Below are 12,660 nucleotides of genomic sequence, written 5' to 3'. Positions count from 1 at the left end.
AATCAATTTACTAACATCATCTCCTAGCAACCATGCGTGAAAAATCGCATTGCATCCGCACTTGCTTGCGATTTTCACGCAGCCCCATTCATTTCTATGGGGCCTGTGTTGCGTGAAAAACGCAGAATATAGAACATGCTGCAATTTTCACGCAACGCACAAGTGACGCGTGAAAATCACCGCTCATCTGAACAGCCCCATTTAGTGCGGGTGCAATGCGTTCGCATCACGCATTCACACTGGCGAGAATTCCGCGCGGGTGCAAAGGGGCCTAAGGCCTCTTGCACACGACCATATGCCCTCTGAGATAGGGCTGCAGTAAACAATTATTTCAGTAATCAAGTATTCTATCGATTATTTTTTATGATTAATCGAGTACTCTAATAGGAAAAAATTTATTAATAGACTGGTTTCCTTTATAAAAACTCAGACCCCCTGCCATCAGTCCCCAACTCCCTTCGTTAACCCCTATGCGACCAGCCCAAGTGCATCAGTTCCTCCATTGCCATGTATGTCCCCCAGATCGGCCAAAAATCATTTGCAATCGAGGATTTTTTTTGTGTAGAATTACTCGATTCAATCGAGCAATCGTTTCAGCCCTACTATACGGTCCGTGAGCGACCCATATGTCCCGGAGCGGCATTGATCGTACGCATGGGAGCACACCGCATCATAGATTACAATGACGCGGTGCACACAGGGCCGCCCACGGTGCTATTGTCCTGCACTCATCATCATTGTAATCTGATGCTGTGTTCTCCCATGCGCATGATCAATGCCGCTCCAGGACATGTGGCCCACTCACAGACCGTATATCTTGGAGGGCATACAGTCGTGTGCAAGAGGCCTAAGGCTGAGAATATTAGCAGTATCCAATCACACATTTAAATCTGCATTTTAAGAAATGCAGATTATACTAGAAAAGCTACAATTTTGGGGGAAATTGTGTGAAGTGTTCTTGCCTCCACCAGTAGTCTACAACTGGAGTGGGCGGAGTAACTGGGTAGAGTGGCTTGAGTAACTGTTGTGTGGTTGGAGTGGGTGGCTGGAGTAACTGTGGAAAGGTTGGACTGGGCAGAGTAACTTTATGGAGTGGGCAGAGTAACTGTGCCCTTCAAATTTGAGGTGGCTAGAGTGGAGTTTCAACTGGAGTGGGCGGAGTTACTGTTCTGTGGTTGGAGTGGCTGCAGTAACTGTGGAAAGGTTGGAGTGTGGTTCAATCACTCTACAGCAAGGGCAGAGAAGAGCGGTTAAAAACAAACTGCTCCAACTTGCTCACTTCACTGGCTGTTGCCATCTTCAAACAGTTGTAATTTTAAAAACTATAAATCCTACAGCGAAGAGCGATATATTGTGAGAATCACAAGACCCAGACCTACATTTTGCTGCATAGTATGTCTCTGAAATATTAAAAATGAAGGCACAGTCGCAGTTTAGAAATTGCCCTTCAAATTTGAGGTGGCTAGAGTGGAGTTCCAATGAATGTCCATGGGTGGCGTGAGTTCCAAACAAACGGTCATATTGTGAAAACTATCAGGACTATGGCTTAGCCACATTTTTTGTGGCAGCAGGCATAGCTGAACGTTTTGATATAAGATTTATGTAGGTGGGCTTGAAAATGAGGGAGTGGTGGCAGTTTAGAAATCATGTCCTGATTTTTCAGCTCCTACTCTGGTTTTGAACATTACGGTATTCATTCCTATGGGACCAATTTCACCACAAAAATGCTGATATTTTGTGAACCATTCGGCGAAACGTTCCACAAAGTAATAGCACACCAATCGGGAACAATCAGCATGTTTCTGTATATTACTGTCTATGTAGTGTAAAAACTGTGGGAGGAGTTAGGGTGGTAAATTTGCCTATAAGGATGTGTTGGTTACAGCTGCCCTGCCCTATAAAAAACACACACCAGTTCTGGGTTTGCTTTTCACAAGAAGCATTGCCTTATGTGAATGATGCCTTGCACAAAAGAGCTCTCAGAAGACCTACGATTAAGAATTGTCGACTTGCATGAAGCTGGAAAGGGTTATAAAAGTATCTCCAAAAGTCTTGCTGTTCATCAGTCCACGGTAAGACAAATTGTCTATAAATGGAGAAAGTTCAGCACTGCTGCTACTCTCCCTAGGAGCGGCCGTCCTGTAAAAATGACTGCAACAGCACAGCGCAGACTGCTCAATAAGGTGAAGAAGAATCCTAGAGTGTCAGCTAAATACTTACAAAAGTCTCTGGCATATTCTAACATCCCTGTTAGAGAATCTACGATATGTAAAACACTGAACAAGAATGGATTTCATGGGAGGATACCACAGAGGAAGCCACTGCTTCACGTTTACAGTTTGCACAAGAGCACCTGGATGTTCCACAGCAGTACTGGCAAAATATTCTGTGGACAGATGAAACCAAAGTTGAGTTGTTTGGAAGAAACACACAACACTATGTGTGGAGAAAAAGAGGCACAGCACACCAACATCAAAACCTCATCCCAACTGTGAAGTATGGTGGTGGGGGCATCATGCTTTGCTGCGCCAGGGCCTGGACGGATCGCTATCATCGAAGAAAAAAATAATTTCCAAGTTTATCAAGACATTTTGGAGGAGAACTTCAGGCCATCTGTCCACCAGCTGAAGCTCAACAGAAGATGGGTTTTGCAACAGGACAACGATGCAAAGCATAGAAGTAAATCAACAACAGATTGGCTTAAACAGAAGAAAATACGCCTTCTGGAGTGGCCCAGTCAGAGTCCTGACCTCAACCCGATGGAGATGCTGTGGCATGACCTCAAGAAAGCGATTCACACCAGACATCCCAAGAATATTGCTGAACTGAAACAGTTCTGTAAAGAGGAATGGTCAAGAATTGCTCCTGACCGTTGTGCACGTCTGATCTGCAACTACAGGAAACGTTTGGTTGAAGTTATTGCTGCCAAAGGAGGTTCAACCAGTTATTAAATCCAAGGGTTCACATACTTTTTCCACCTGCGCTGTGAATGCTTACATGGTGTGTTCAATAAAAACATGGTGACATTTAGTTCTTTGTGTGTTATTAGTTAAGCAGACTGATTGTCTATTGTGACTTAGATGAAGATCAGATCACATTTTATGACCAATTTGTGCAGAAATCCATATCATTCCAAAGGGTTCACATACTTTTTCCTGCAACTGTATATGTGAGATAACAGTAAGTGGTCTTGCCATGCAAGAACACTTAAAGGGTTTGTGCCAAGTTTAGAGGTTAACAGTTATTCACATGATAGCTAAATGTCACCCACAGGCCCATGTTAAATCAGCAATCTTTCATGACACCACTATATTCATATAAAAGTTATAAAATTCAATACTAAAGTATAAAACAGGTTTTCCGAGATTTTGATAGGTCATCGGTATCTGATCGGTGGGGATCCAACACTAGGGACCCTCGCAGATCAGTTATTTGAAGAGGTGGCGACTCTCCTGTGAGCGTCATGACCTCCTTTGTGCTCACCAAGCACAGCGCCATACATAATACAGCGGCCATGCTTGTTATCGCCCTCAGGCCCATTCACTTCTATGGGTTTGAGCGCGATACCGAGCACTGCCGTTATACAACATACGGCGCTGTGATTTGTGAGCCGAGTAGGTTGTGGCGCCCTCTCCCACCAGAAACTAAGGATAGGTCATCAGTATCAATCTCTGAAAACCGATTTAACTGTGCAACTTATCTACATCTTCTGGAAAAGAGCAAAAAGGAAAAGAGCAAAAAAAATAATTATATATATTTAGTGCCGCATGTGCTATGTTAGGGTACTTTCACACTTGCGGCAGGACGGATCCGACAGGCTGTTCACCCTGTCGAATCCGTCCTTCTGCTATTTCGCCGTGCCGCCGCTCCGTCCCCATTGACTATAATGGGGACGGGGGAGGAGCTCCGGCGCACCACTAAAAGTCCTGCATGTCCGACAGCCTCTCACCGCGAACTACGCCGGAGCTCCGCCCCCATTATAGTCAATAGGGATGGAGCGGCGTTCCGGCGAAATAGCAGAAGGACGGATCCGACAGGGTGAACAGCCTGTCGGATCCGTCCTGCCGCAAGTGTGAAAGTACCCTTAGGCCTCAAGCACACGGCTATTGTGCAGCAGTTCCGTGCATTGGGAACCGCAATTTGCGGTCCCCAATGTACGGGCAACATCCGTACGGCGGCCAGGATGGATTGAGACCCATTCTACTTGAATGGGTACGTGATTCATCCGCACCGTAAAAAAATAAACATGCTCTATTTTTTTGCAGTACGCGGACAGAAACACCACGAAAGCACTCTGTAGTGCCTCCGTGGGGGTCCGATCCATGCTTCCGTTCCGCACTGCATCTCCCGGATTGCAGACCCATTCAAGTGAACAATGACCGTGTGCATGAGCCCTTATTATGAGGCTCCATAACAGAAACCCGGTGGACCCCATTTTAGCCAAAATGGGTCCATCAGGGGTTACTGTCATGTGACGCATATGTCTGTGCTGTTTTTCTAGAAAAAGACTGATAAGCTTATCAAGAATGCAAGGCAGAGGTATATTCTAACATCTAATACCAGGGGGGGCAGACCACGTTCTCCTTTACCACAAAGGTTTGGGTACTATATAATGCGGAACACTACAACCTCCAGTATACCCTGGTAACTTTAATTTAAAGTGGTATTCTGGCTACATTAAGTTATCCTCTATCCACAGGATAAGGTATAACTATTAGATCAGTGGGGGGTCCTACTGCTGCGACCCGATTACAAATATGGGGGCCCCATACCCACCACAGCCCCCTGAAATGAACAGAGCGGCCAGTCCAGCATGGCCGCTCCACTCATTTCTATTGGAGTTCAGGAGATACCCGAGCGCTGTACTCTGCCATCTCTGGAATTCCCACAGAAATTAATGGAACGGCTGCACCCTTGCCCGTCTGGCCGCTCCATTCATTTCAGTGGGCTGCAGGAGGTACGAGGCGTCCATTCTCATGATCGGTGGGGGTCCCAGCAGTAGAATAGGGGATAATTAAATGTAAACTGAATATCCCTTTAAAGCTATAATCCATGTGGTTGCTTTGCTATAGCATCCACATATGCAGCAACACAGAGCACAACAGCAAATAGTTTTAATTCACAGATTGCGGGGGTCATTTATCAAACTGGTGTAAAGTAGTGCAGGCTTAGTTTCCCATAGCAACCAGATTGCTCCTTTCATTTTCCAAAAGAGCTGTCCAAACTGAAAGAAGGAATCAGATTGGTTGATATGGGCAACTAAGCCATTTCTACTTCACACCAGTTTGATAAATGAGCCCCTTGGTCCTTTTGTTAGTGAGAAGCTGCAGAAAGCACACAGGTCTATTTGCAAAGGATGGCCATGGGGCTGATCTGATGGCGCTGGCTCTGGGCCCCGGGGGACATGTCTGATGATGGCAAATGCCATGGGGCTGATGGCACTGGCTCTGAGGGACATATATGAAATGTGTGTTTTACTAACACTTAGTCTTCATCTTTTCATTGTTTGGAAAAAGATCTGTTACACAACAAACATGAAAAATTTATTGGAAAAGTTTTGTAATTTATATCTTTGTATACATACAGAAGAAAATAATATATTGTAATATATATCGCACATGCTTCAAATAATATCGCAATATAGATTTTAGTCCATATCGCCCACCCCTAAAGCACATGACCCTTTAACAATTTTGTACATGTGCATGAACTGTTAAAATGGTGTTTCCAGCCTGAAGAAATTGATTATCTATCCTCAATATCAGATTGGAGGGGGTCCGACACCTGACACCCCCACCGATCAGCCGGCGTCTGAAACTAAACACTGGACGCCATCTCGATGGAGCCTTCTACACACGGCTCCATCCACCATTTGGTTTCTGGCATTGGCAGCTGATCAATGGGGGGCCGGGTCACCCCCACCATCTGATATCAAGGATAGGTCATCAATTTCTCCGGACTGGACATCCCCGTTCAACCCAATATCCCCCCTTCCCCCCCCCCATGTTACACTCACAGAGGTCCTGGAAGCTGGGTTATGAGGAGCTGTTTGATGGGGTCCTCACACTGTAGAGCTGCTGGCCCTGTACCTGCCTGTGATATGGACAGATCGCTCTTATCACCGGTGATTTTCATTCCCTAACAAACAAAATAGCGAAAAACAAAAAGATCAATTTTTGACTTTAGACTTGTTAAACCTTTGACTTGTTAGTCAGGGTAAAAAATGCACAGGTGACAACAGCATCCCCTTTATATGCAGTACAGGGACGGGGGAAGCCGCTCTACAGGACTCAAAGATTGCTCCTCGGAAAGCAGTAGGATGTTATAGGGGCTATCCAGGAAAAGATAGTTCTGTCTTAGGCGCCCTGCACACGAACGTATGCACCCCGTGGTCGCGCTGCGGCCCGCAAAATGCAAGCCGCAATGCACGAACACAGTGCGTGGGGCAGGCGCAGCGGATCACGGACCCATTCACTTTAATGGGTCCGCGATCCAGCCATTCCGCAAAAAGATAGGACATGTTCTATCTTTTTGCGGTACGGAAGTACGGGACGAAACCCCACAAAAGCACTCCGTAGTGCTTCCGCAGGGTTCCGTTCTGCATCTCCGGATTTGCGGACCCATTCAAGTGAATGGGTCCGCATCAGTGATGCGGAATGCCCACGGAACAGCACCCGTGTATTGCGGGTCCGCAATACGGCAAAAGGAAGCACACGTTCGTGTGCAGGGGGCCTTATTTTCAGGATAGGTCATCAGTATCAGATGATCGGGGGTGCGACACGCAGGACCCCCGGGGTCAGCTGCTAGGCCAGTGACATCACTGTACATCAGTCACATGCCCTAGTTGCAGCTCAGCCCCATTCAAGTCAACGGGGCTGAGCTGCAATACCAAGAACTGCCTCAATACAATGTACGGCCCTTTCCCGATAATGGCCTGCTTGGCAAAACATGTAAACGCGCCTTAACACTGTACGCGCTGTAAAACGCTCAACAAGGAGAAACCAATGATTCCCTATGGGAATGGTTCACACCTGGGCGTTTTACAGCGCGTACGATCGCGCTGTAAAACGCCCTACGGTCAAAAGTACATGAGCTTCTTTGGGGCGTTTTGTCGCGCGTTCCCGTACATAGACATTTGGGAACGCGCGACAATGGGCGTTCGCTTGTCTCTGTATGCGCGATTGTAAACGCCGGTACAATCGCGCATGCAGAGCGCTCCTTTCGGAACGCTCAGGTGTGAACCCAGGGTAAGAGAACCGTCACACGGTGCAGATTTGTATCCAGAAAATCCACAAAATCTGCACTATTGGTCGCTGTTTTGGTGCGGTTTTTGTTGCAGGTTTTCTGTTAACAACCCCATTGAAGTCTATGGAGAAATCCCCTCTACAGAAGGCGCTGAACCTCACAAACAACTGACATGCTGCAGATTATAAACTCCACACGGCCGGTCAATATCCACAGGGAAGAAAAAAAGCTAAGTGTACAAGAGATCTGTCAAATCTCATTCACTTTGCTTGTGCCGCATTACATGACGGTTTTTCTGCATGAAAATCTGCACAGAAAAATGCACGTAATCTGCATCGTGTGCAGGCAGCCTTAGGCCGGGGTCACATGTGACCGATTAGCTGCGGATTTGCTGTCGCGGATTTTCACTAGATTGTACAGAATTGTACAGTGGCAGCAACGTGGATGAGAATTTCTGAACTCTCATCCACGCACTGGGTAAGAAAAAATAAAAATGCAGCTGAAAAAGTGCGGCATGGCGAATATGAAATCCACAGCAGATCTCACTCTTTGCAATGGAATGTGTAAAAAAATAAATAAAAGTTTTGCTGCATTTTTTTGCTGTTGAAATCTGCAGTGGATTTTCAGTCACTTGTCTCAGTAAGGCCCCTTTCACACGGGCGAGTATTCCGCGCGGATGTGATGTGCGAGTTGAACGCATTGCACCCGCACTGAAAACCGACCCACTAATTTCTATTGGGGTGTTCACATGAGCGGTGATTTTCACGCATCACTTATGCGTTGCGTGAAAATCGCAGTATGCTCTATTTTGTGCGTTTTTCACGTAACGCAGGCCCCATAGAAATGAATGGGGTTGCGTGAAAATCGCAAGCATTCGCAAGCAAGTGCGGATGCAGTGCGATTTTCACGCACAGTTGCTAGGAGATGATCGGGATGGAGACCCGATCATTATTATTTTCCCTTATAACATGGTTATAAGGGGAAATAATAGCATTCTGAATATAGAATGCATAGTAAAATAGCGCTGGAGGGGTTAAAAAAAATTTTAACTCACCTTAGTCCACTTGATCGCGCTGCCCGGCATCTCGTCTGTCTCCTTTGCTGAACAGAACCTGTGGTGACGTCACTCCGGTCATCACATGTTCCATCACATGATCTTTTACCATGGTGATGGATCATGTGATGGCCGGAGTGACGTCACCATAGGTTCTGTTCCTGAAATGAATGCTCACCACAGGTCCTGTTCAGCAAAGGAGACAGATGAGATGCCGGGCTACGCGATCAAGTGGACTAAGGTGAGTTAAATTATTATGTATTTTTTTTTTTTAACCCCTCCAGCCCTATTGTACTATGCATTCTGTATTCAGAATGCAATTATTTTCCCTTATAACCATGTTATAAGGGAAAATAGTACAATCTACAGAACAACGATCCCAAGCCCGAACTTCTGTGAAGAAGTTCGGGTTTGGGTACCAAGCATGCGCGATTTTTCTCACATGAGCGCAGTACAATGTTTTGCACTCACGCGGAAAAATCGCAGGTGTTGCCGCAACGCACCCGCACATTTTCCAGCAACGCCCGTGTGAAAGAGGCCTAAGGCCTTGTTCTTTTCCATTCAGAATTCATTAGAATGCAAACTGATCCGTTTTGGATGGCTTGTGAGAGCCCTGAACGGATCTCAGAAACGGAAAGCCAAAACGCCAGTGTGAAAGTAGCCTAAAGCCTCGTTCACATCACCGTTTCTCCTTTCCGTTCTCCGGCTCCGTTGAGGACTTTCGTCTCCGCTCAAAAATCATGTTCTGAGCGGACACCATTATAGTCTCCGTTAGGTCTGTTATCTGCAGAATCCGTTCTTTCCGTTCTCCTGCTCCTCAAAAGGAGGCAGAGAATGGAAAGGAGAAACGGTGATGTGAACGAGGCCTTAGGCTACTTTCACACTGGCGTTTTGGCTTTCCGTTTCTGAGATCCGTTCAGGGCTCTCACAAGCGGTCAAAACGGATCAGTTTGCATTCTAATGAATTCTGAATGGAAAAAGGATCTGCTCAGAATGCATCAGTTTGCCTCCGTCCCGTCTCCATTCCACTTAGGAGGCAGACACCAAAACGCTGCCCTTAGGCTACTTTCACATTAGCGTTTTTTGCGGATCCGTCACGGATCTGCAAAAACGCTTCCGTTACAATAATACAACTGCATGCATCCGTCATGAACGGATCCGGTTGTATTAGGTCTTCTATAGCCATGACGGATCCGTCATGAACACCATTGAAAGTCAATGGGGGACGAATCAGTTTTCTATTGTGTCAGAGAAAACGGATCCGTCCCCATTGACTTTCAGTGGTGTTCAAGACAGATCAGTCATAGCTATAAAATACATAATAGAACCGGACATTTTACGCCAGAACTGTGGCGCAATAATGGTGCAAAATGGCGCATCTTAGACCCCGCCCCTTGTCGAGCATGGTTAAAGGAGAAAAAAAAAAAAAAGTGTTGATGCGTCAAATCGCACCACTTTTCAGGCAGATTTTTGGCGCAGGCACATTAGTAAATCTGGGCCACTATGTTTACAGTGGGCGTCTGCGATAAACGTCGGGGGGGCGCACAGAGGGGTTCCTGACAGATGTCACTAGTACTGGCTCCCGTGAGAAAAAGCTATCCACGTGAAGCTCATTTTCTTGCACACGGCAGCTTTGTTTTTGTTTTGACGGATGCGAAAAACGGATGACCCACTGAAAGCACTCGAACTAAAAAGCCAAAGTAACTGGGAAACTATTCCACGATGTCGAAAAATCCTCCTTTAATGGGAGAACAGAACAGGTGGGAGTTTTATACGGCTCATCTGAATATAGCCCAAGTATACGAGGGTGCGTCCACATGGGACTTAATTTCCGCAGAAAAGCAGATTCGCAGTAAAGGTTGAAACTCTGCAGCATAAATTGACAGCTTACGGATTTCAAATACTCCCCACAGTAAATGGGGTTTTTGTGGCGTCTAGATGAGATTTTTGAAAATGCCGTCCACTCTGCAATTGCCCTAAGGGCTCATTCAGATGACCGGATATTTGTGTCCGCAGCCAATCCACAATTTTGCCTAACAGGTGCAAACCCGTTCATTTCAATAGGACGGCAAAAGATACGGACAGAACGCGGGGTGAACGTTTATTCCGTGGCACCGCAAACCAATATAGAGCGTATCCTATTCTTGTCCGTTTTGCATACAGGCATTATTAAAATGGATAAAAAAAAATTAATAAAATAAAAAACAACTCGAATGGCATCCGGATTTTCTGTGGATCCACCTTTTGCAGACAATAGGTATTTCTATCATAGGAAAAAAACTGACGATTTTGCCGGTGGAACCTGTCAGAGAGCGGCAGCGGTTTGCTTTTCTTCTTCCCAGCAGGCGGAAACAATAGGAAGCAGATTTGACACATTTCTCACACTGGTTTGCACAGTTTCCACCCAAGACTCAGCGTCAAACTCTGTGTGAACCGGCACCAACTGCAAAAACCGCAGTGTTTTATATCCACGTGGACGCATCCTTAAAGGGGTATTACCATCTCGGACACTGATGGCAGATCTCTAGGATGTTAGACCTGCACCTACCTCCAGAACAGGACCTCCAAAGTGAACTGAAAACAATAGGACCACCTTCCGTTCAACGCTATGGGAGTCCTGGCTTCGGTTATCTCTGGCAGCCGCACAGCGGTGATTGGAGAAGCCGTGGCGCTTGCACAGTGTGCTAGCTCAGCTATCTGATGAACGGAGAGTGGTCAGCGCATGCACAGTGCTCGCTCCTTCACCTCAGGGGCTCCGTTATGGAGTTGAGAGGGCCCCCCCACCTATCTGACAGCGCTGGCACATCCTATCAATATGCCATCAATGCCCCCTTTAAGTTAGGATTTATTTTTGTCGGACCCAACCGGAAAGCATGCAAGGAGTTGTAGTTTGACAACCGAAGCCATCAAGTGCCAATAACTACAACTCCTATCATCTAACACATTTCACAGTTTTAGGACTCATGCACACGACCGTATGCATTTTGGGGTCCACAAAAAAATACAAATGACGTACGTGTGCGTTCGGTATTCTGCGGAAAGGAACAGCTGGACCCTAATAGAACAGTCTTATCCTTGTCCGTAATGCGGACAATAATGGGACATGTTCTATTTTTTTGCAGAACAGAAATACGGAATGACTTTTTTTGCGGACCCATTGAAATAAAAGATGTTCAGCATACGGTCGCAAAAAACAGAACGGACACAGAAAGAAAACAAACAAAAAGAATACCTATAACTCTCAGCATTCCCCTCCTAAGTCTCCAAGTCGCAAGCTCCAAACCCTGCAGGAAACGACCGCTTCCTTTCTCGTGCTGCAGTGCATGCTGAGAGTTGTAGTTTCCCAACCACTGGATCACCACAGCGATCAAGCGCCAATTACTACTACTCCCAACGTGCCAGATTTCGTATTACGTTATATTTATTACTAAGTTTCAGACTGACATGGTAGTGCAATGTGCATATTTATACAGGTTCACATAATCAAACATTAATTGCACTAATTGATCCAATAAATTATCAAAAATATTACTAAGCTTCAGATATGTAAAAAAAAAAAAAAAAAAAAAAATATTATATATATATATATATATATATATATATATATATATATATATATTAAAAAATAATAATAAACTACAACCCTCAGCATTCCTTGTCGAGGTCTCCGAGCTAGCAAACCCTTCAGGAAGCGACAACTTCCTTTCTCGTGCTGCAGGGCATGCTGGGAGTTGTAGTCCCGCCGCACATGCAGGGAGGACACCTATTGGCGGTTACTATGGTGGAGGGCGGGAGGCCTGGTGAGGCGGGAGGCGCCACCGTACCCCGGGCCCGGCTCCCTGTCCGTGCAGGCCGGGATTGCTCACACCACACATGCTTCTCGGCGGACACTCGGGCCCTGCAGTCACACACCGCGCCGTGTAGGCCCGGCCAGGCCGCGGCACCACGGCGGCGCCTCCATAACCTCGCGGCCTTCCTCCCGCCGAACCGAGCGGCCGCTTTGGTCACTAACCTGTTACGGTTTTCCTCCTGAATCTCCTTGAATTTATTCACGACGAAAGAACGGAAGATCTGTTCTATGTTGGTCGCCATGGCGCTCCGGACCTACTCCGCCTCCTCCCGATGGTCCATGCACTTTTCCGACGCAAGGACGTGCGCGCTCCCGCGACGTCGCCGTCCGCAGCGTGTTGTTTGCGCGTTTCAACCAATCAGCGAGCGGCAGCGACATGTGACGTAAGCGTGACTGGAAAGTGAAGCGTGAGCGCCTCGGGCGCGAGGGGGGAAAGGGGGCGGGGCCCGGGCGGAATGCGCGTTCATGGATGGAAATAACGGGGGATGCAGCGGGCACCATGCAGTCAGGG

General features: G+C 46.7%; 1 protein-coding gene across 11 annotated transcripts in view; it reads right to left on the bottom strand.

Moving 5' to 3' along the window:
• The window catches only part of SON (SON DNA and RNA binding protein), a 105,746-nt gene extending 93,286 nt beyond the window's left edge, over positions 1 to 12,460 (bottom strand). For 10 of the 11 annotated variants that reach the window (XR_006388177.1, XM_044284438.1, XM_044284441.1 and 7 more), the window contains exons 1-2: positions 12,312 to 12,441; positions 6,017 to 6,138 (exon numbers count right to left, since the gene is read on the bottom strand). Coding sequence is in view for 10 of the 11 variants with exons in the window: in XM_044284438.1 (XP_044140373.1) it covers positions 6,017 to 6,135 (119 nt within the window). In the remaining variant the exon portion in view is untranslated. Of the gene's footprint in view, positions 1 to 6,016; positions 6,139 to 12,311 lie in introns of all 11 variants that reach the window. The other variant, XM_044284442.1, reaches the window with a different exon arrangement.
• Between the last annotated feature and the right edge of the window lie 200 nt (positions 12,461 to 12,660).

The sequence above is a fragment of the Bufo gargarizans genome, chromosome 3 (genome assembly GCF_014858855.1).
Source record: "Bufo gargarizans isolate SCDJY-AF-19 chromosome 3, ASM1485885v1, whole genome shotgun sequence".
NCBI lineage: Eukaryota > Metazoa > Chordata > Amphibia > Anura > Bufonidae > Bufo > Bufo gargarizans.
The sequence above is the reverse complement of the archived record's forward strand: the minus strand, read 5'-3'. Positions and strand labels throughout refer to the sequence as shown.